Below are 24,102 nucleotides of genomic sequence, written 5' to 3'. Positions count from 1 at the left end.
CTTATAAATGAAAATTAGATGGTCTCTTCTGGGGATCCTACATCTTTTGATATGGCAGGGAGTCCGAGAAAATTGGTGGCGGAAAAGCTGGCTCTACAGGAAGGCAAGATGGCAGCAGACACGCACACATCGACTGACAGCATTTAAGAAACCTTGCTATGTCTGCTAACTAAGGCAGTATCAGTGGCACTGAATGATCATCTGCAAAAGTTGCAGTCATCTCTAGATGAATTGCATGACAAATTGGAAAACAATCACACAGCACTGATGGTCATGGATGCAAGGGTAAGCCATCAAGAGGAAAGGCAAGATGCCACAGAGGCCTCTATTGTGTCACTGCAAAAAAAACCCCGAAGAGCTGGAAAACAAACTAGATGAGTTAGAAAATCATAGCAGGAGGAACAATGTTTGGATATTGGGCTTACCGGAAACTCTCCAAAGCAAAGTTCTATTGTGGTTTGAGAAGTGGCTGCCAGAGGTCTTAGGGCTAGCGAGCACACAGCAGCAGATAATTGTGGAGCATGCACACAGGCTAGGCCCACAGTCAATGGTTAATCATAAGCCTCAGCAAGCTATTGCGAAATTTCTCAACTTCATTGACAAGGTTAAACTCTTGGAGGCTTACAAAAAAAAGAAAGAGCTTCTTTATGAGGGTCACAAAATTATTTTGTTTCCGGACTTCTCAACACTTGTCATGGTGGCATGTAGGGAAATCATGCCATACTGCATGCAGCTCTTCAATAAGAGAATTCACCCTGCAGTATCCCACCCAGGTGTGGGTGTTTCATCAATGAGCTGCTCGTTTGTTTAACAACAAGGAGGAGATTGAGAAATTTCTCAAAGAACATGAATCACCAAAGATATCTAAAATCGTAATTTTTTTTCCAGTTGGTGGTTGTTTTTCCCAGCTGTGATGCTTGACTCATACAGCTCTCTATGGGTCTCCAGCAATATTTCTATTTTGGGCAAGATTTACTTGTTTGTGGATCTTGAGTTGGGCCACATACTCTGGAAAAAGAAGTGTTTGGTGGTTACATTTCGCAGGTTCATCATATTTTTTACAGTTATCTCGCAGTTATCTGGAGCTTCAAGGTTACGATTCCTGCTCCACAACATATGATGCGGATAGGAGACTGTCGCTGAAGAAAAAATGTCAGAGTCTGGAGCGGGATGGAGCTTTGGGTTTGAGAGTTATGGGGGTTTGCAGTTTTGATACGTGAATGAAAATGGTATGTATGTCTGAATGCTTGTGGCTGATTCTGAACTGATATTGTGTGGGACTGTAGCAGGAACTTAGGAGAGTCTGTGGGTTAGGAGGGGAGATCTAGGCTGGGGGACCTCGCCTCTTCAAGGTGTACTCTTTAGGATAGATTTAAAAAGGTGCATGCGCGCATCCATGTGTGCACACTTCTCTGCGTGTGCCAATTTTATAATGTGCGCACGCTAGCACAAGCATGTTATAAAATCCAGGGGCCAAAAGCACATGCACGCTGGATTTTATAATCTGCGCGCACATGGTGGGTGGCATGTGTGGACTGGGAGGGAACTTCCCTACCCCCTACCCTAACCTCCCTTCCCTTCCCCTCTCCTCCCCAACCCCTAAATCCTACCTTTTTTCTTTTTTGTTGTTGTTTTCCAACTTACTTCAGGGCCTTATTGGGGTTTACACACGTGGTCGGGCTACTTTGAAAATGCGCCTGGTGCACGCAAGGCCCAGCCACACATTTACATGCGCAGCCCTTTGAAAATCTACCCCTTAGTATCACAGTTTGTTTTGTGTGATAATTTGTATGGCTAATATCAATATCAGCACTCTAAAGATAGCTGGCTTGCATGCTCCCATGAAGAGGAAAAAATTATCTGAACTGAAATGAAAAAACACCACTATCGCCCTTTTGCAAGAAACCCGCTTAAATGATTTCGAGCATCAAAAATTGCAGAGTGATTGGGTGGGTGGTTGCTTTTTCTCTTCTTATACGACTAATCAGAGAAGAGTGGTGATACTGATTAGTAAGAAGGTGTTATTTGTTAAAGAGAGTGTGATCACTGATCCTAAGGGGTGCTTCAAGGCACAAAGGTCTTACTGGTCAGTGTTTGTTCACCTAATAAGTACTCCCACGTCTTCTTCACCCAGTTAGTCTAAAAAATTTCACAGTGGGAAGAATATGCTGTCATTATAGGAGGGGATTTTAACATTACTGACAACCCTAGGGTGGATTGCAAGCCATCTAAAACCCCAGGCTGATATTGGCTTTTTTTTTTATCAGAGTTGTAATTAATTGATTCATTTATTAATTTTTTTATATACCAACATTGATCTGAGATATCACATTGGTTTACATTCAGGTACTGTACATATTTCCCTATCCCCAGAGGGCTTACAATCTAAGTTTTGTACCTTTGGCAATGGAGGGTAAAGTGACTTGCCCAAGGTCACAAGGAGCAACAGCAGGACTCAAACCCTAGTCTCCTGGTTCATAGCCCTACTGCTCTAACCACTAGGCTATTCCTCCTCCCTGGTGCACATTACACCAGGGTGATGTTGAGTTTACATATTATTCTCACTTGGTTGGATTATATCTTAATTGTGAAGACATTGTTCGCTAGTCTGACATCTAGTATTATTGCTGTCATCCCTTTTTCAGATCATGACATGGTGATATCTTCATTAGCGGGCAACATGGGGAAGGGGGGAATGGCACAAGGGAAGATGTCTCCCTGATTATATGATGATCAGTGCTTTAAAACTTTTCTTAAGCAAAAATGGGAAGAGTATGTAGAGTATAATATGTCCCCAGCAATTAATGATATAACATTTTGGAATGCTGCCAAGGTGTAATGCGGAGTCATATTTTAGCATACTAAGCAAGTTAAAAAAAGAAAGAGATAAAAAGATCCTAATTCGCACAAAACATCTCCAAATTTTAAAAAGGCAGTATGTGAGAGACCTCTCCAAAGATGCTAAGGAAGAGCTGTTGGCAACTAGAAGGGAGCTTAATGAAACTTTGACAATTAAGGCACCACAGAATATAGTAAGCTAAGCTGGTAAAGACTAATAAAGGGCCTAGGGGATTGGTCATCCCCCTTTAAAATGATTCTTGTTCTTACTCGAAAATTCCATATATACTGTCAGCTTTTGTATAGTACTATGAAAAGGTATTTGCAGTAGGAAATGTTGCGGAACAGGAAAGGCAAGTATTTTTTGATAGTTTGAATATCCTCCAATTATCTGATACTGCATGGTATAGCTTGGAGTCCCCTCATATAGAGGCCAATATGTTTATGGGTATCAAGCAGTTAAAATTGGCCAGGCTCCTGGGCCAAATTGACTGGGCCCAGAATTCTATAAAATCTTAGGAGACAAAACTTTAACCCCCTTGCGACTTATGTTCAATGCCACTTTTGACAAAGGCTCTTTTGATATGAGATAAAATTTGGCAACCGTAATTTTACTGCCCAAACCGGGTAAGGATCCAAGCTGCCCCAAGGCATATCGCCCTATATCATTTTTAAACCAAGATTGGAACATTTTGGCAGCTGTATTTGCCCCTCGCTTGAACACCGTCATTCAAACCTTGGTATTGCAGGATCAGTCTGGCTTCATTAAAGGCAGACTTTCTAATAACAATTTATTAAAGGCAATCCTGTCAATTCAGTCCACTGGCCATGTCAGACAAGAGGGGATGTTGATAAGCTTAGATGCAGCCATAGCTTTTGACTGTGTGGAATGCCATATCTAATGTGGGTGCTACAGTGATTTGGCCTAGGTACCCAATTCATTCAGTGGATTATATCTTCAACCACAGGTTCAATTGCTGATAAATGGAACTTTGTCTCAATCTTTTGCACTGGGTAGGGGTACTAGGCAGGGCTGTCCACTATTACCATTACTCTTTGTCCTGTCTTTAGAGCCCCCTGACCATAAATTACATGATTTGGGACTTTTTATGGTATAGATATAAAAAATAAAAGGGTAAAACTAGGATTTTTCGCAGATGACATGATGCTGTTTGTAGGTAGCCCTGGGACTTGGCTGGGACACATTTTGAATAACTTTGATGCCTTTGCTGGTCTCAAAATTAATTACGATAAATTCCAGGCATTTCAACCTGATTGTTCTCTGCCTAATAGATGGAGGGAGAATTTCTATTGGCTTGGGCACATGATAAAATGCAATACCTGGGGATTAATTTGGCATGAAGGGATAAAGAGATTTATGATTATAACTTTACCCCTAACCTAGAAAAAGTCAAACTGCAGCTGAAGAGGTGAAAAGATCTGCCTTTGTCGATTATGGGGTGGTGTGCCTTGGTAAAGATGGTTATACTTCCTAAATTTCTATATTCTTTACAGATGATACCACTCTGGGTTAAAAAATAAAGATCAATATGCTGTGGCAGTCAAAAAAGCAAACAGAATGTTGGGAATTATTAGAAAGGCAATGGTGAATAAAACGGAAAATGTCATAATGCCTCTGTATCGCTCCATGGTGAGACCGTGCCTTGAATACTGTGTAGAAATTCTGGTCGCCGCATCTCAAAAAAGCTCCCCTATGAGGAAAGACTAAAGAGGTTAGGACTTTTCAGCCTGGAGAAGAGACAGCTAAGGGTGGATATGATAGAGGTGTTTAAAATCATGAGAGGTCTAGAACGGGTAAATGTGAATCGGTTATTTACTCTTTCAGATAACAGAAAGACTAGGGGGCACTCCATGAAGTTAGCATGTGGCACATTTAAAACTAATCAGAGAAAGTTCTTTTTCACTCAATGCACAATTTAACTCTGGAATTTGTTGCCAGAGGATGTGGTTAGTGCAGTTAGTGTAGCTGTGTTTAAAATAGGATTGGATAAGTTCTTGGAGGAGAAGTCCATTACCTGCTATTAATTAAGTTGACTTCAAAAATAGCCACTGCTTTACTAGCAACAGTAACATGAAATAGACTTAGTTTTTGGGTACTTGCCAGGTTTTTATGGCCTGGATTGGCCACTGTTGGAAACAGGATGCTGGGCTTGATGGACCCTTGGTCTGAACCAGTATGGCATATTCTTATGTTCTTAACTGATGGCCTTTAAGTCAGCCATAGGATCTTTCATTTGGGCGGGCATATGTGTGCGCATCAAATTTGATATGCTTAGGCTGGAAAAATCATAAGGCGGATTAACCATAAAAGACCTGCGGGTTTATAATGCTTCATGTCTCCTATGTCTCATTCACAATTGGGTTTCTAATAAGAAAAAATTTGATAAAGAGGAACCTATGAAGGATTGGTCCACACGGTATCATCCTAATAACTTACTAAATTGGCTTCCGTATTCCGCACACCTTTTTGGTTGACAGCCTTGTGCAAAGCATGGTTTTGGTAGAGAAAAGTATTGGATGCAATTTCTCTGTCTCCCCATTCATTACTTTAGAAAGTAATTGTGACTTTTTGCCGCAGAGAGACTGTAAAGTGTTCAGAGACTGGGCTAATAAAGGACTCCATTCTGTGCCACAATGGATTAATGCTGATTTGGTGTCCATTTATTCTTTTCAGCAATTACAAGAGACATTGGGGTAGATTTTAAAAGAAGCGCGATCAGCCTACTTTTGCTTGCGCATCAGACTCAAGCAAAGTATGCTGGATTTTAGTAGATACGCAGCGGAGCCGCGGCGTATCCACTAAAATCCTGGATCGGCGCGCGCAAGGCTATCGATTTTGTATAGCCTGCGCGCGCCGAGCCGCGCTGCCTCCCCCCGTTCCCTCCAAGGCCGCTCCGAAATCGGAGCGGCCTCGGAGGGAACTTTCCTTTGCCCTCCCCTCACCTTCCCCTCCCTTCCCCTACCTAACCCACCCACCCGGCCCTGTCTACACCCCCCCCTTACCTTTGTCGGGGGATTTACGCCTCCCGGAGGGAGATGTAAATCCCCGCGCGCCAGCGGGCCTGCTGCGCGCCGGGCCGCGACCTGGGGGCGGGTACGGAGGGCGCGGCCACGCCCCCGGGCCGTAGCCACGCCCCCGTACCCGCCCCCAAAACGCTGCCGACACGCCCCCGGAACGCCGCGACGACCGGGCCCGCCCCCGACACGCCCCCCTCCGAGAACCCCGGGACTTACGCGAGTCCCGGGGCTCTGCGCGCGCCGGGAGGCCTATGTAAAATAGGCTTCCCGGCGCGCAGGGCCCTGCTCGCGTAAATCCGGGCGGATTTACGCGAGCAGGGCTCTTAAAATCCGCCCCTTGGGGAATACCACATATGCAATTCTTTGTGTATTTGCAGGAAAGGCGCTATTGTCTACAACTAGCTAAGGGGAACCTGGGCTTATTATCTCTCTCAGATGAGGAGGAAATGTTTTGGAAACCATTCTTAAATTTAATAAAATGACGATCTGGGCTGATCATTTAAAATCTAAATTGCCAGATCCTCACAGATCATCTGCCACAGCAGGGGAGTGAAGAGTTGGGTGTAACAGTAGAAAAGAAGGATCTGCAACTGCATTTTCATGGTTATATAAACACCTCATCCTGCTTAATTTGAGAGAGATTCAATTTAAGCTTTTACATAAGATCTATATTACTAGATCCTGGGAATCAGATCTGTAAAATAAATGTAATGTCCAGACAGGAACTCTCTGTCACATGTTTAAGGGTTATTTATTTATTTATTTATTTAGTGTTTTTCTATACTGGCATTCGCGATAGGTATCACATCATGCTGGTTTACATTTAACAAGGGATTGTGTAAAAGCAAAACTACTGGTGTTAAAATGCAAAACTACTGGAGACAAATATATGGTCTATTGGATAGGGTCTTAGATTATGAGATCCCTTGGTCGGGGCCTTTATTATATTTGCATTTAATGGCGAGAAGTTTACAGCTTCCTCAAGGGGGCAAAAAATTCATCATTGTGGCCATTATGTTAACAAAGAAGCATGTTTTGTTACACTGGAAATCCGATGTTTTGCCACATGTGAGGGACTGGAAAGATATGATGAAACAGATGGCACAGATGGAAATACTGCAAAAAAAGAGCATTCAACATCCTAGACAGATAACAATGATGCATGGATATTTTAGTTTGTGGGAGAAAATTGTCAGACACTTTTAAAACTTATTCAAGACTCGTAAAACAGCTAAGAATAATTGTGTTAAGAATCAGTGGAATGAATGTGCTGTGGGTAATTGTGTGTGTGGGGGGGGGGGGGTTACCATATCTTGCTCTTCTGGAGAAGGGTGATGAAAAAGTAAAATGAAGAGTTGCAGAGGAATTCCAATTGTATCTGATCTTTATTCGGCTGTATTGTTTGTTGTTACCTTTGACACAGCTATTATGATCATATTTGTTCATTGGTTTTCTTCTATGACTTGAATAAAACAGATTTACAAAAAAAGAAAGAACTGGTGATACTGATTAGCACTAGCATGCCTACTACAAATTTATAGAGCTCCAGTAACATTTCTGGTTGAAATACTTTTTACTTTTCATAAAACTAGAAGTGCACCATAATTCTAGAATAATGCTATTAAAGGCATAGATTAGGCAGAAGCATTGCATGCAAGAACTTAAAATTCTTACCCTGTCACTCCATTCTGTGAGGAACCAACTCTTTGCGCAGGAACCCATGTCGCAGTTTTCAATGTCCGTTGGCCGAAGCTTCATGTTACATTCTTCATCGTCCACAATATCACCAATATTACTGACACATTTTACATCTCGAGTTCTTTGCCCCACTCCACAGGGTACTGAACACTGAATTAATATAAATAACCTAGGTGATTTTTTTTAAATTTATGGTTAGAAATATCTGTGTGCTTACTTATAAGTGCTACATCCCATTCTAACACCATCTTTTTAACAAAAAAAAAACTAGATACACAGAAACAAACTTTTAACAACCTACAGCTGATCCACTGGTTCACCACAGCAGGTAGAGGAATCAGAAACCCATTGCTGTTTTATTGGTGTCCAATTATTTTCAAACGTGTGCTAATTCAACCGTTTTCTGTGTCATTTTTAATGCAATCATTTCTAGGTTTCCCATGGGTGTGGCCAACAAAGGTTTGAATGTATAGGGGTAGATTTTCAGACGAGCGCTCCAGGCGCAAACAAAAGTACGCTGGATTTTAGTAGATACGCGCGTAGTCGCGCATATCGGCTAAAATCCTGGATCGGCGCGCGCAAGGCTATCGATTTCGTATAGCCTGCGCGCGCCGAGCCGCGCAGCCTACCCCCGTTCCCTCCTAGGCCGCTCCGAAATCGGAGCGGCCTAGAAGGGAACTTTCCTTTGCCCTCCCCTCACCTTCCCCTCCCTTCCCCTACCTAACCCACCCGCCCGGCCCTGTCTAAACCCCCATCCTACCTTTGTCGGGGGATTTACGCCTCCCGGAGGGAGGCGTAAATCCCCGCGCGCCAGCGGGCCTCCTGCACGCCGGGCCGTGTCCTGGGGGCGGGTACGGAGGGCGCGGCCACGCCCCCGGGCCGTAGCCACGCCCCCGTACCCGCCCCCAAAACGCTGCCGACACGCCCCCCGCAACGCCGCGCGCGTCCGGCCCCGCCCCCGACATGCCTCCCGACACGCCCACTCCGAAAACCCCGGGACTTACGCGAGTCCCGGGGTTCTGCGCGCGCCGGTGACCCTATGTAAAATAGGCTCACCGGCGCGCAAGGCCCTGCTCGCGTAAATCCGCCCGGTTTTGGGCGGATTTACGCGAGCAGGGCTCTGAAAATCCGCCCCATAGTGTTTTTACTTATAACAATGGTCGGTCTCTGGTGCAGGTCTCCTGATGAAGAATTCTCAAAACATCAATGTTGGGACATGTAGCACAATTTAATAGGTTTTCTGAAAGAACATTTTGTTGGATGAAGGAAACCTCATGAATTCTGATCTTGAGAGAGTATCAAGTTAAGTAATTATCTTTCATTGACTGACGCTTGGGGCATCCATATTTCTTCTTTTGTTTTGGAAATTCATGTTTAAGAATTTTAAATCATTATTTAATGGTATAATTAAAATTCTGGGATATAAAGACAAGGAATGGAGAGCTTTATCAAGAAAATATTATACTGATGAAGTTCCACATTTGAAGCTTCAAAAAATTTACATAAATATGTTGTTTGATTAGATGCATGGTAAGTTTTTCACTCACATTACGATTTGAGTAGTGACTTTTCAGAACCATATATTAATTTAAATTGTTTTCTCTCTCTGCTCAACAATACTAATTTAGGAACAAATGGACAGGAGACAGCTCTGGCTACTGCTTTGAAATCAGGAACTTCCTAGTTTGCAAAAGAAAGGAAATGTCTTTGTGAATGACAACAGAAAGGTAATCAACCTGTTTATAGTATGATACTATTGCTAGCATACATCTTTGAAGCTCATGGAAGAAAGATTTGCTACCAGCAAAAGGTCCTGTTGGCTTGAAGCTAGACTTGTGCTATTCACTGGCTAGCACTGCCCGCATGAGGAGATTCAGTAAGGAGAATAAAATACGTAACTAATTGCTTTTTTGTTAAATTATGGGATACTGGTAAATTTAAATGGACAGATGAGATACCTTTGCATCAGAGCTCTGGTAAGTAATGCATTATGTATTCATCACAATAGCCAATGAAAGACAAGGGATTGAATATTAATGAGACTTCTTATTTATGTATAAAAAGGATGATTCTGACTTTGAGAGAATCAGACAGAGCATGGAAAAGATACAGGTATGTAGTCATGAGGTAAAACTTTAATTTCAGCCTCCGGAATACTGCTGAGAACAAAGGATAAAAGCAGTTTCTGGTAGCTGAAAGTTTTCTTTTAGTTAATTAACCTGAAGAAAATTTATTTCTCTAGTAGTACTGAGACAGATAGTTGTATTGTTATTTTGTAGCAAGGGACCAGTTAGGTAATTTTCAGATATTTTCTGATTTTGTTTTATTTCAAGCTAGGTAAATTATATTAATCTAGAGCCTGCATTTATGAGTGCTAGGCAAAATCAGTTTGAGGCAATTTCAGAAGATTAGTCATGAGTTTATTCAAAACAGAGAGGGAACTTTATTTTATTTTGGAAAAGCACTGGAACTCATTGCAAATTTTCCAACTATCAGCAACTGCTTTCATCACCCATCTGGACTGCAGAGAGGTTCATATAAATATTAAACAATCATGAGAGACTTGAATTGAGAAATCATATGCAAATATTCTGGCCAGGTGGTTGTTTTGGTGATTCATTTTTTTTATTTCTTGAAATGAAAACTGAGGATAAAGGGGGTGGGGTTTGTGGTTTTTGGTTATAGGCTATAAAAAGCTAATTTTTTCCAATGCTAATAAATTTTTTTTTTACGGTAATACCATGTGTTTCTGTCTCCTATAGAGCATAAGAATATAAATGTGTTATGTAAATGTGTGTAGTGACCCTCTGGGATCAGCACTATATGCCCCTAGTTCCTGAGCCCTTTTGAGATAGGAGTAAGAGTCAGGCAGCAGAAGGAGGGAGGGGTATACCATTTCAGAACAGTATCTCCACAGAGGTTGCTGGAATGACTAGCCCCCTGCTAGTATAAAAGAGTTTGCATCTTTCAAAGGATGGCAGTGCAGTTTTAGTTTGGAATTGAGAAAAGCAGGAGGTTCTTTTGTTTGACATTTGGGGCCTACTCCAGGGAGCATATTTTACAGTCTGGAATTCAGGGGAGGTGGGATACGAATCCTTTCCAGGTACACTCCCTGTCTGTTTGGGGTTGCTTCCAGATTGGTTTTTATATTTTTAGATTTTGCTGAGGTTTGGAGTTTTTTTGTGGAAACTCCTGATTCCTGGCCTGGGAAGGGATTAGGGGGGGGGGGAAGTCTCTTTCTGGGATGGTCAGAATAGGGAAGACTCTGCCTGCTCCAGCCCACAATCCAAGGTTGGTAGCCAGTGGTGACCCTGCTGCAAGAAAATGCCAGCATTTGAACTTTTGAATGAAGAATTTGTTTTGAGGATTTTGGGGGAAGTTTCACTACAACCCTTCCTGCCCTGAAGTGAGGAAAACCAGAAAATAAGTTTGATTCCCTGTAGCCTGGAACTTTCATCTGAAAGAGGCCCGCATCTGGAGCCTTCATGCTGGGAAGGAGAGTGGGAGCTGCTCAGAGACTGAAAGCATGTTTTTATCAAGGAGTATTTCTAGAAGGGGATTTTCCATCCAAATTAGGAGACCACTGTCCACCTGGGAAGCCTTGCTTTTCCATGATCTAAATGGGATCCTTCCCTGGCCCAATTGCCGAGAGGCACTTGCACAGATAAAGAACATTGGAGAACTGTGATAACATGGGTTAAGGTCAAAAACAGATGTGTAAAGTACCACTATTTGCTATTGACTAATTACTACAGTAAAGTTTTGCTTGGTCACTCAACTCAAGGATCTAGAGTATTTTGTTGGCACTCACATCCCTTCTACTGAAGGTGAAGACAGACTTCAGAAAAGAGAAATTGAGAGTCACCCCTACACCTTGGGCCTTGGAGGAGTGCTTTATTCTTCATATTTACAGTAACTTCTAATGTTCAATGAAGTGCCAAATTATTGTTAATAAGTGTGTCACAAGCATTAATAACAGGAGAAACTTTAGATTCGCAAGCAACAACCTTTTCATTAATCTTTAGAACAATAGTTTTGCATTTAGCAATCTTTTCCTCAAATTTGACTACAACATTGTGCTGAAGTTCAATCTTTGAAACTACAAGTTTTTCTAGTCTTGCAAATACTTTCAGTAAAGTATCCATTGACAATTCTAAAGGCAAAGGCCCAGAAGTTTCAGATCTTGATGAATCCACAATCAAGTTCTTTTTAAAGATATAACCTCAGGACTTATATTTAATCTAGACATTTTCCTTGATGATGAGTTTGATCCAGATTGAAAAGTCCCAGATGGAACATCTTCAAAAGAACTTCAGGGAAACCATAATTTGGAGGCAGCTGGCTCTCTAGTCACCAAGCAGGAGCCCACTGAATGAGAAACATGCCCACCTGCACTGGAAGGAAAAACAGGGCAGTGTGGGCCTGGCTGCAGGGTTGATGAAGCAAACATGGCCTCAGCAACCAGTGATTCCATCAGCAGCTGTAGTTGCTCTCTTTCCATGGGTGATTCTACCAACATTCCCTTGACTACATTCACCCTGCTACTAAATTGCTCACTTCAAAAGAGATCTGGCTCCTTGCCACTGCCATCACAGAACCCTCCTCCAATGCAGTAAACAGATCCATCACTTACATATGATCCGTACCTCAGACCTTTGCAGTTGGACTGATCTCTGAGATATAGAAGAGAGGCATGAAGACTCTTCAGATTCAGTCAAGTAACCAAGAAAGGTGAAGTTTGTCTCCGACATTTAGCTGACTAAATAATTTTAGGACTGGGAGCCAGAATTGAAGTAAAGGACTTACTTCATGTAGAGACACCTTGGTCTCCACTAGATGGCCCTAGTCCCCAGCCCTTGGTTAGTCATCTGCATAAGAACTATGCCATTCTATACTGTGCTTCCCCCAGAGGCTTGCAGGAATTGGAAGTCTTTTGAGGCGGGAGGAGGCTAGATCATGTGACTAGGGGGGCAGTGTGTGTTCGGTGTTCCATCAGGCTAGCAAACAGAGGGAGAGCCACTGCCCTGCCAGTCTTGGTGATAGGCTGGAGGGAATAGGGATAAAGAGAATGTGGTTTTTCTATTTTTGTTCAGAGAATTAGGATTTTTTTTTGTTTTAACCTGTATCTTCTGGGAGGCTGAAATCCCCTCTCCAGAGATGCAGGAGGGAATCTGTACACCCCTTCACCCCAGCAAGATCTAGTATTTTTGGCAAGATTGAGTTCTTCCAACTTTGGAAAGGAAGTATTTCTGCTGCCCCTTTCCTTATCAGATCCAGATAGTAATACCCGATCCAGTAGAGGCCTTTCCTCCCATAAGGTCTAAAGTATATCTTTTGAAGATGAGATCTGAGAGAACCACCATCTGGAGACCCCCAATTGGAGTTTCCACCCATGGACACAGGCAGGTAAAGATCCGGAGTGCCCTTCTAGAAATTCGATACTATGTGAAAGGAGACATCCACCCTGGTTAGGATACCCCATCCCTCTTGGGAGATATATTCATTCTACAACATGGCTGAATTACTAGTTCCAAGTAAAAAGGGACACTTCCACAGAGGGATACACAGCTTAAACTTGTACTACCACATGGACAAGGAATCTGGATGTACTAGGACACTTTATTATTTCATTTTATTGATTTTCATACAATCAATATCAGTTAATTTTATTTTGAACATTCATCTGATGAGTTCTGCCTGTTTTGTCCATGTACTTGTCCCAAAGAGCAAAGGTAACACATACATGCACAGAAGATTTCCAGTGCCTGGGCCCAGAAGTTTAGCCTCCCCCCAAAAGAAAAGAATCCACCCCTTGGAGATCAGAGAGTTTGGGGAAGAAGAGAGGAGCTAGCCCAGTTACAGAAATTATTTTATGGCCCTTTGGAATCAGCACCATCCTCCAAGGGTTACATAAAAAAAAAAATGCTGGTTCTCTAACACATTGGCATCAGATTCCAGTGAAGCCTTTTTTGACCAAGAAGGGAATAATAAACATGTGGCATTATTCAGCACTAGCAAACGATTTCCCTTTCCCTTAGCCATAATAGCCCAAGAGGAAAATGTCTGCCTGATCTATGCTCAGCCTGTCTTGGCAAACTGTAGCCATCTTGGAAATCCCCTCTGTGATAAATCTTAGAGTGATGATCCAATATCAAACCGGATTTAGAGGGGGTAAGGAGAGTGGCTGATTAATAAGTTACTTTTACTCACAAGTTCAAACATTTTGCAATATGCTGTTATTGTTTTGGGGTTTTTTTTCAACTTTATATAGTTCTGCCTCTTATGAAATTTGTGTACTCACATTTTCTTTGCTCATGCATGAAGATATAAATTTAATTGAAAGATTTAAAGATAAAATTCCCATAAACATGATGCTTTACAGGGGACTTGACTTACTGATGTCCACTCTGTCCTAATTTGCCATTCACTACAGGATCTTCAGCTGGCATGTGCTGGTTGTCTCGGCTTCTCTAAGTGTTGACAACGATGGGGCTGGACTGCCAGCGTGCGATTGGCATACATTTGCCTGCAGAGGACTTGTCGATGTTGCATGCCTAGACCACATGTTTTGCTGCATTCAGACCACTCTCCTATATCCCAGCTAGTCCACACAAGAGAAAAATAAAAGTTCATTGAAATAGCAGATGTATAAACAAATTGCTTCTTGAATATTAGGACTGGAACTTATTAAAATGAAAATACTAAATTATATTTTGGTACTATGCATGAAAAAAATGCCTGAGAATGATTGGAACTTCCTCAAACCTCTAAATACACATACCTAAATTAACATCACCACATTAAAAAAAATATATTATTTTAGGTATACAAACTATTATTGAAACAAGTGAACCACTGCTTAAAGATACTCTCAACTGAGATAGTGAAGAACTAGATCCACAGAAGCTTCTTGATGTACCCAGGTAGAGAGTCATCAAGCTAGGTTGAGAGAAACATTGCACAAATCTCATCTTTGGGTGAGTTTCCTCACTCTGAAGTCCTCAAATCTTCACAAGAGAGCAATATGCTATTCGTAACGTCTCACTTTGAATGTCAAATGTGGCCACTAACCCCTACACTAATACCTAAACCTCACCTCGAGTTACTAGGTGGGCTTCCCATAGAGATATAAATACCTATCTAGGGTGAGGGCATTATAGCTAGTCAGTCAGTCAGTAAGTCAGTCTCTCTCTCTCTCTCTCACAGTTAGGCTGGCTCTCCAGGAGCTTCAAAACACCTAAAAATGGTCCACCCATATGCCTATTACCATAAAACACACCCCTTTCTTCTATCACATGCCATTAATTTTCACATTTTGAACTAATCCAGGCCTGACTTTGCAGCAATGCGGGCAAGATATGAAAATTACCCCCCCTTAAAGTAACTTTAGCATTTTCAGGGTACTTGTCTGTGCACACCACTGTCAGAAGTAGTAAAGTGCAGACTGATTTAATTGAACCTCACTATTCAAACCCAAAGCTTGGGGGCCATCCCAAATTATTCCACATACGCTTCCGTGTTAACGTGTGGAGGCAACTTACTAGGCTGGGCATGGGAAGAGATTGCAGGGCTCCTCCTCTGGGATGGGCTTATTGCTGGAGTCACAAGCACTCTCAGTACCTCTTCATGAGTATTTCTGTTTACACAGTGGAAGACCGGATACTGTGAACCTGCAAGGGTAACAACAACAAGAATATGTGAAAATATGTGTTTCAAAGGGTTTTTTATCTCCTGGTGAGAGAGGAGGAAATATTTTAAGTGAAAAAAGGACAGCTGTATAAAACTAAACCAATGACAATAAAGTATCTTTCATGGCTGTCTCAGCCTCTGTTTGTATAATGGTTTGGCAAATGGAGTTCTTGTCAGCTGTGAGCTTCAGAGGGTTTCTAGAAGCCGGGCCATCTAAAAGACAAATCTAAATGCTTATTTTCTTTCTAATCCACTTTAAAACACATTGGTCCCCATAACAGAGAGCTACATTAACCAATGGGGTGTTGCAGGCTTTTTATTTTTCATTTTGTTCCATTTTTTCATTTCAGGGCTTTTTTATGGGCAGGGGAGATTTGTAGTTTTTACAGTGCATGTTATTTTACAATAGCCACACACTAAAATGTTTTATTGCATGTATTTGCCTACAATGCATATTAAAACATTTTAGTATGCATACCACCAGCCTGCACTAAAACCTACAACAAGGTATAACTGAAAAAAATAAACCCTTTATTCTTAAGAAAAAGACCCCAGGCTCTCTCCCCAGACCTCCTTTCCCCATCTATGGGTGGGAAAAGAGGGCAAGAGTGATCCATAGTTGCTCCTGCTTCACCAGTGCCATATTCCAAAATGGCGCTAGCTGATCTGTGGTCAGCGCCACTTTGTAATACAGCCAAAATCCAATTTCAGGTCAGCTGTAACCATTTTGGAATATAGAATTAAGGAGGCAGTTGTGATTGGGGATCTCTCTTGCTCCCTTTCTCTACTCACAGATAGAATAAAAGCTGGAGTAGGGGAAGGATGTTTGGTGTAGAGGCAGAGAGCCCAGGGGTCTTTTTTTTTTTTTTTTTTTTGTGTCTGGGGCAGGGACCAGAATTAAAAAAATGAAAGAAAACGAAAATGAACAAATGTTATTTTTTCTTTCACTTAATTTAAAAAATGAAAGGAAACAAAATAGGACATTTTGTTAAAATTTCATATTTGGTGCCTAACAAAAGCATATTCCTAGTAACCAAATAATTTTCTTTGACCTGATTAGGCATTCTTGTCTTTAGATCAGGATATCTAACTTGGTTTGCAGAAACAGAACCCCACTGATAGAGGACTTTTAATGCAAGATATTTTCACAGTAGAAAATAATTTTGCTATGAATAACTGCTGAGCTGGGTGTTGTAAATTTACATCCATATAGTATGGTGAAGCTTTAAGAATCCACCAACACTTACCCAGGCTCATCCTGGCCAAAAACCGTTAAAACTTGGATTAAAATCCCACTTCTTCCACTGACACCGAGTCATTTATCTCCCACTGCCTCAGGTACCTAATTAAATTGGTTAACTCTTTGGCAAAGGGACTTATTGTACTTGAATTCTAGTGATGCTGTCAGTTTGCCTTGATCATCATTTGGAAAGATGATTTAAAAATTATTAAAATGACTATCCTCTTCCCTCCCCTTATTCCAAATATTCTTCCATATAAAAATGTGAGAGGTGTCTGGTGCCTGTTTAGGAGCTGAGAACCAGTCTCTCAGTAGGGGTCAGTAAAGAAATAGTAATCAAGCAGATGGTATAGTGACTTGGGCCCAGAAGCAGGAAAGCTTCTGGTCAAGCTGGAAAGGGAAATCTTTACACCACATTTAATTTCCCTCTGTGATCCTCCTCTTTGCACCTTGATACCCACCTTGAAATAAAATATGGTCTCATACTAGAAGGGATCCCCCAAATAAACAAAACTTTTATTTCTGATGTTTTCAGCAGTCAGAGTTAATAAAACATATTAAAAGGCATGCATTTAATTAGGGTTCACAGGTCTCCAAAGCACGGCTTTAGCAGCATTGTTATAAAAAAACATGTGCTTCTTCTATCTATGTGCGTACTATATTTCTCTGACAATCTTCAACAGGAATACTCCTCAACAACCGCTTTTCGTGTATTATGGTATTCACAGTACTATCAAAGTTCATGTCCCTTACAGACTATAGGCTTCTCCTCTTAGAAGTAGCAAGATATTTCCCCATTATCCCAAGCTCTCAACCTTCCCAAACCTCTTCAATTACTGATAGAAGGACCTCATCCACTGATAAAAGGACCATCATTCCTCTTTGACCTTCAGAATCAAGGTCGGGTCCTCTGATTCTTTCCCCATAGGAAGAAACATTTCTCCAGCCTTGGACCTCTCCCCATAAAGAGGAAAGCCACTGCAGATCCCTGTGCTTGAGGAGAGGCACACCGGACATTCCATTTTCCTAATGGGTCCCTCCAAACTTCTCCCACCAAACTTTGAACCAGACATATTTCTCAGAAAACTCTATATAGATTATCTTCTCCCCAAAACTCTTAAATGGACACACCATAGATAACCAAAAGAAATTCTATCCAGAACCTTCTCATTAGGTGACATACACAAGGGGGGCATTTTTCAAAATTGGTTTAGACTTCTAACTTTTGGAGTTAGGCTCCTTTTGGACATTTTGAACATTTACTAAGGCTGAATCCCTAAATTTAGTGCCCTAATTTTACTAGGGACCTAAATTTAGGAGACTAAAAAGTGGGTGGCTACAGGGGTGCAATTAGGGTGGGGAAACAAAGTTAGGAGGTTAGCACTTACTTGCAAAACTAGTCACCTAACCTAGGAGCTTAAACCTAATAGCAGGCCTAAATTTAGGGCCTTAAGTTTTAGGTTCCAATATTTATGTGAATTTGTAGCTGAAAACTTAGGCACGGATATCCAAAAAAAGCTGTGCTCCTAAGTTTAGGACCCTAATAGGGTCATTTATCAAAACGCGAATGTTAAGGCTATGGCTGCTGTGCAACCGCCTCACCACCAGGGGTCCATCTAGAGCTGGCTCTCCTGACGGGCCCAGTCTATCTCCCTTGTTCACTCTATATTCAGGACTTCCCTTTATATCCCTGCCTGGCAGTTTCCTCAGTGCTTCGGCATCGAGCTCGCCTGGGCTCCCTGCTCTAGCCTTCCTTGCTTGCTGTGCGTGTGGTCTTGGACCTTGCTTTGCCTTGCCTTGCGCTGTGTGTGGCCTTTGGGCCTTCTACCCTGCTTTGCCTTGCCTTGCGCTTTGTGTGGCCTTCGGGCCTTCTACCCTGCTTTGCCTTGCCTTGCGCTGTGTGTGGCCTTCGGGCCTTCTACCCTGCTTTGCCTTGCCTTGCGCTGTGTGTGGCCTTCGGGCCTTCTACTCTGCTTTGCCTTGCCTTATGCTGTGTGTGGTCTTCGGGCCTTCTGCCCTGCCTTGCCTTGCTTACTGCGCATGCGGTCCTCGGGCCCTCTGCCCAGCCATGTGAGTTAGGCCTCCGGGCCCTCTGCTCTGCCGTGTGAGTGAGGCCTTCGGGTCCGCTGTCCTACTGTGTGCGTGTGGGGCCTCCTGGCCCGCTGCCCTGCTGTATGTGTGGCCTTCGGGCTCTCTGCATTGCCGTGCATGTGTGTGTGTGGCCTTCAGGCTTTCTGCCTTGCTGTGTGTGTGTGTGTGTGGCCTTCAGGCTCTCTGTCTTACTACTAGGTGCCCTGACCCAGCCTGGACTCTGACACTGTTGCCTGCCGCCTGCCTTGACCCAGCCTGGACCTTGACACTGTTGCTTGCCGCCTGCCCTGACCCAGCCTGGACTCTGACACTGTTGCTTGCCACCTGCCCTGACCCAGCCTGGACTCTGACACTGTTGCCTGCCGCCTGCCTTGACCCAGCCTGGACCCTGACACTGTTGCTTGCCGCCTGCCCTGACCCAGCCTGGACTCTGACACTGTTGCCTGCCTTAACCCAGCCTGGATTTTGACACTGCTCCCAGCCATCCCTATCTCTCTCCACCTAGAGCCACCCTTCTGGGTGGTGTTCACAACACCAGAACACAGCCCGAGCGTAACAGCGAAGGGTCGTTATCGCGATGATAGAATTAAAATGAGGGAAAGGGGAGGGGTTAGGGCAGGGTTTAAAAAATGTTGGGCCTGGTTGCATTGCGAGCGATAATGTTTAACACATTATCGCCGGCAGTAGCACCAGAAATAACTATACCTTTTGCAGGGGCACTATGGGGGTGATAGTGTGCGGTGTGGCTGCAATTGTGGCAGGCAAATATCTACCGAGCTTCGATATGCAACGCGAAAGTCAGGAGATCTCTATTGATAGAATAACAATATAAAGATTACTTTCCTGAAGATGAAGATGACCATCTGAGTATGTGATGGAATGTACACTCCATATACAAACTGATCTGGGCTAAGAGCAAGGAAAAAAATGAAGGAGAACCCTAATGCAGTACAATAGGCATGTGCATTCGTTGCTCCATTCATTTGATGTGTTTTGGCAGTACATGCATATATGACAAATGGATAGTTTGCACATATGTACTCAGCGAGTACACAAGCACATACCATTTGTTTCTGCGCACATGCTGTTCATTTTTCAGATTCACGCATACCCCAAAATGAATTAAATAAATGGAGCAAAGAATGCACATGCCCACAGTACAAATATCCCCCAGAGAAATAAAGGAGGAAGCTATCATACCAACAGAATGAATGGAGCTTTAGGGGATGGAGTCCTAAGGAGAAGGGTAGGCTGGGATATGACCATAATTTTGAAAGGACCCTTTTGGTCCCCATTATCCATTTGTCCCTAACTTAAGCCTTAAGGGGTAGTTAGCAGACTATCCTTTACAGGCATCTCCTGTGAGAATTCCTGGATTGGTCAGCAGCCTGTATAAAAGCAAGCAGAGCCCAAGGAATGTGGCAGTTTTAGTTGGCACTGTTTGAGTTGAGTTGTGAGGTAGCAGGAAAGTATTGGAGTATTTTCCCCATTTTTAGGCCCCACAGCCTGATACCAGGGGAAGAGGAATATTTCTGACCAGTACTTCCTTGGATTGGCAAGGAGAGTCTCTGAGAGTAGAAGAAAAGTTGTTTCGGAGAATCTGTTTTGTGACAAGTCTTTGTTTTTCTATGAAGCCTCAGGAGGATTTTCCCCCAGCCTGGAGGTCATCAGGTAAAAGGTTTGGTGATTCCCTACCTGCAACACAGAGTGGGACAGTAGCGTCTTGTCAGAGGAGAAGAGAGGAGTATTTTTGGAGAACAGCTGCATTCCTGTTCTTTTGGGAACAATTTTTATACCACCATTCCTGCCCGTGAGAAGGAGGTAAGGTTTTAATTTTTGCATTTTTTGGGGGCGAAAAATCAGAGAAAGAGATCAGGAGATTCCAGTCCTCACTAGGAGCCCCTGATTCTAGCACTCAGGAGTGTTGGGTCTGTTGCCTAGTGCCTGCCACCTGAAGAGTCACTAACTCACTGTGTAGGTCTGAGACATGCAGTACTTTGGGGATTTTCTTCGAGAAGATTGATTGGAGATTTTTGGCTGATAATTAGATTGAAGGTATTTTTGGTTGCAGTACAATTTTTATTTTTTTGGAACACCTCACCAGTGTGTCCAGTGTCTTTTGTGAGAATACAAAGTGTCCCTGAAGCAAAGACATCCCAATTGTGAGTATATCTGTGAGAGAAAGAAGACTGAGAGACTGTTCGTTTTCCTCCCCCCCCCCCCCCCCCCCCGGCCCCTTCACCTTGGGTCTTGGAAATTAATCCTCTCCCTCCCAGCTTTGGCATCCAGGGCCTATGGACTGAGGTAGAGAGAGAGAAACGGAGTTTGTGGCAACAGGTCAACCGTGTAACTCTATATTCAGGACACTGACCAAAAAGGAGTTACACTTTTATCCCTAGTGAGGTAAAAAAAACAAACCAAGAGCAACAGAGAAGTGAGAGAAATGTGTGTGTGTACATGAGAGAGAGAGATGAAAAGGAAAGATGGTGAGTTCGGACTTTGGAGACTAGAAAGGTAGGAATTGTTAGCTCTCTCGGTCCAGTCTAGTTGAGGGAACTATCGAGACTGCTAAAATTCCCAAAGTCAGACAGCAGGAAGTTTTTGTTGAAACCGTGTTTTTTCAGTTAGGACTACAATTTAACTCAAGAGAATGGGTAGCCATGATAAAGCTTGGAGTAGTTGCAGGAAGTTTGTGTGGAACACTGCTGTTACCAGGCGTGAGGTTTAACTCTAGCACCCAAAGAATCAGAGTAAAGTACAAAACAGCTGCAAAGAACTTATGGAAGCAATTATTAGATTGTCTACAATGGGACAAAGACTGCGTCTACTTTTTGTCCACGGGCATTGCACCAATTCTCAAAGCAAACATAAGCATGCACTTTCACTTTGACACTTGCCACATGTACAAAGTACGTGCGGTCACTTGCACCTACTTCTTGTGCACTTAGATTTTTTACTGGAAAAGTGCAAGTGAAGATATGCAAAATGCTGTCCACATGCGTGCTTTTCCTTCTTCACCTCAACACAACTCTGGAATTGCCCTCTTTCCGTGTTGCTAAAAGTACACACGCTGTGGAAAACTATGTGCAGTGAGAGAGGGCAAGTTTCGGTCAGTCAATTAACTCAAGTAAAACACTTTTTACCTGCGTACAAAGATTTTAAAAATGGGCCTCCATGAGAGGTGCATTTGCAGCCGAGAGTGTAATTGAACTCCACGACACCAGTAGCTAGACGACAGAAGGACAGAAGGATGTCTAAGCATGCGTAGAGACTCCTCTTAGGATATCCACTAGAAATGAGTCCGTATAGGCCCTGTGAGGAATCTGGGAGCTAAACATACCATTTTGCTACAGCATCCCCTATGAAGTTGCTGCAGTGGTGGACTCCTGCTTGCTCAAAAGCAGGTAGAGCGTAAGATCACTGTGGACATTTTATTTTATATTAGAGGAGCCAGGATTTCTTTTGCTTTGTTCCCCTGTCTCAGTTGGCTGTGACTTACACTATGAGCTAAAAAAGCAATAGGAAGTGGTTTAACACCTTCCCAGTCCAATCTCTGGCTAATAAGTATGTCTCAGTATTTTGGATTTCTTTAATGATTTTGGGCTTTTATTCTGATTTTTTTAAAATTGATTCCCCTGGTCCTCTTTAGGGAGGGAAGCACCCTGCTCTGGAAAGGCTAGGAAGAGTGAAACCTAATCTTTTTCACATCACATCAAAGTGGTGACTCTGCCCTTTTGTGAAATGCTGAGATTTTTTAATGTTTTCTCTTTGGTTTTGGGTTAAAGTTGAAAGAGAGTGTTTTTCCTTGTTTTGCTCATTTGGGGATTTTTCAACCAGAAAGAGATAGGAGAGATTTGGAGAAGTTTAAAGGATTTCATCTGGAGATTTCCTACAGGAGTCTTTGTCCTTGAACAATAAAACAGTAGGAGAACTGGAATTATAGAGAACAGAGGTATCCTCTGTATTTTTTCTACTTTTGGTAGAAACAGTTTTAGCTAAGGGACCCCCATTCCACCCTCGGGGCCTTGTTTCCACACCTTGAAGGGAGGACCTCTCAGACCCTGTAAACCTGAGGGGAACTTACATAGACACATTTGGATTTGATATTGGAATTTGGATGTAACAGTAAGGGAATGGTGACAGTTTATCACCTCGCTTGGCTGTTTGCTTTTTTTATATTCTGTTTTATATTTTGTTTTATATTTTGTTTTATATTTTATTTTACTTTTTAGATGTATTATTGCTATGCCCTAAAATTATTAAACATTAGAGATGTGAATCGTGTCCTCGATCGTCTTAACAATCGATTTCGGCTGGGAGGGGGAGGGAATCGTATTGTTGCCGTTTGGGGGGGTAAAATATCGTGAAAAATCGTAAAATCGTGAGCCGGCACATTAAAACCCCCTAAAACCCACCCCCGACCCTTTAAATTAAATCTCCCACCCTCCCGACCCCCCCCCAAATGACTTAAATAACCTGGGTGTCCAGCGGCGGTCCGGAACGGCAGCGGTCCGGAACGGGCTCCTGCTATTGAATCTTGTTGTCTTCAGCCGGCGCCATTTTCCAAAATGGCGCCGAAAAATGGCGGTGGCCATAGACCAACACGATTCCACGGCAGGAGGTCCTTCCGGACCCCCGCTGGACTTTTGGCAAGTCTTGTGGGGGTCAGGAGGCCCCCCCCAAGCTGGCCAAAAGTTCCTGGAGGTCCAGCGGGGGTCAGGGAGCGATTTCCCGCCGCGAATCGTTTTCCGTACGGAAAATGGCGCCGGCAGGAGATCGACTGCAGGAGGTCGTTCAGCGAGGCGCCGGAACCCTCGCTGAACGACCTCCTGCAGTCGATCTCCTGCCGGCGCCATTTTCCGTACGGAAAACGATTCACGGCGGGAAATCGCTCCCTGACCCCCGCTGGACCTCCAGGAACTTTTGGCCAGCTTGGGGGGGGGCCTCCTGACCCCCACAAGACTTGCCAAAAGTCCAGGGGGGGCCAAAAGGACCTCCTGCCGTGGAATCGTGTTGGTCTATGGCCGCCGCCATTTTTCGGCGCCATTTTGGAAAATGGCGCCGGCTGAAGACAACAAGATTCAATAGCAGGAGCCCGTTCCGGACCGCTGCCGTTCCGGACCGCCGCTGGACACCCAGGTTATTTAAGTCATTGGGGGGGGTTCGGGAGGGTGGGGGATTTAATTTAAAGGGTCGGGGGTGGGTTTTAGGGGGTTTTAGTGTGCCGGCTCACGATTCTAACGATTTATAACGATAAATCGTTAGAATCTCTATTGTATTGTGTTCCATAACGGTTTAAGACGATATTAAAATTATCGGACGATAATTTTAATCGTCGAAAAACGATTCACATCCCTATTAAACATGCTGTTAATGTATTTTATTCTGTTTTGCCTTAACTTTAACAGATTTTAAATGTGTACTTTTATATTTTTTGTATTTTCTTATGTTTATGATTAATTGTACACCATCTAGATTGTCCCACAGATTGACAGTATATAAAACAA

At 43.1% G+C, this 24,102-nt stretch overlaps 1 protein-coding gene across 1 annotated transcript in view; it reads right to left on the bottom strand.

Annotated features, from left to right (window-relative positions):
• The window catches only part of THSD4 (thrombospondin type 1 domain containing 4), a 1,544,828-nt gene that overhangs the window by 46,983 nt on the left and 1,473,743 nt on the right, over positions 1–24,102 (bottom strand). The window contains 4 exon segments of the mRNA XM_029575745.1: positions 7,552–7,725; positions 13,972–14,176; positions 15,117–15,192; positions 15,195–15,245. Coding sequence (XP_029431605.1) covers positions 7,552–7,725; positions 13,972–14,176; positions 15,117–15,192; positions 15,195–15,245 — 506 coding nt within the window.

Source organism: Rhinatrema bivittatum, chromosome 13, assembly GCF_901001135.1.
Source record: "Rhinatrema bivittatum chromosome 13, aRhiBiv1.1, whole genome shotgun sequence".
NCBI lineage: Eukaryota > Metazoa > Chordata > Amphibia > Gymnophiona > Rhinatrematidae > Rhinatrema > Rhinatrema bivittatum.
Note: the sequence above shows the minus strand (reverse complement) of the source record. Positions and strands in the feature narration are given on the sequence as shown.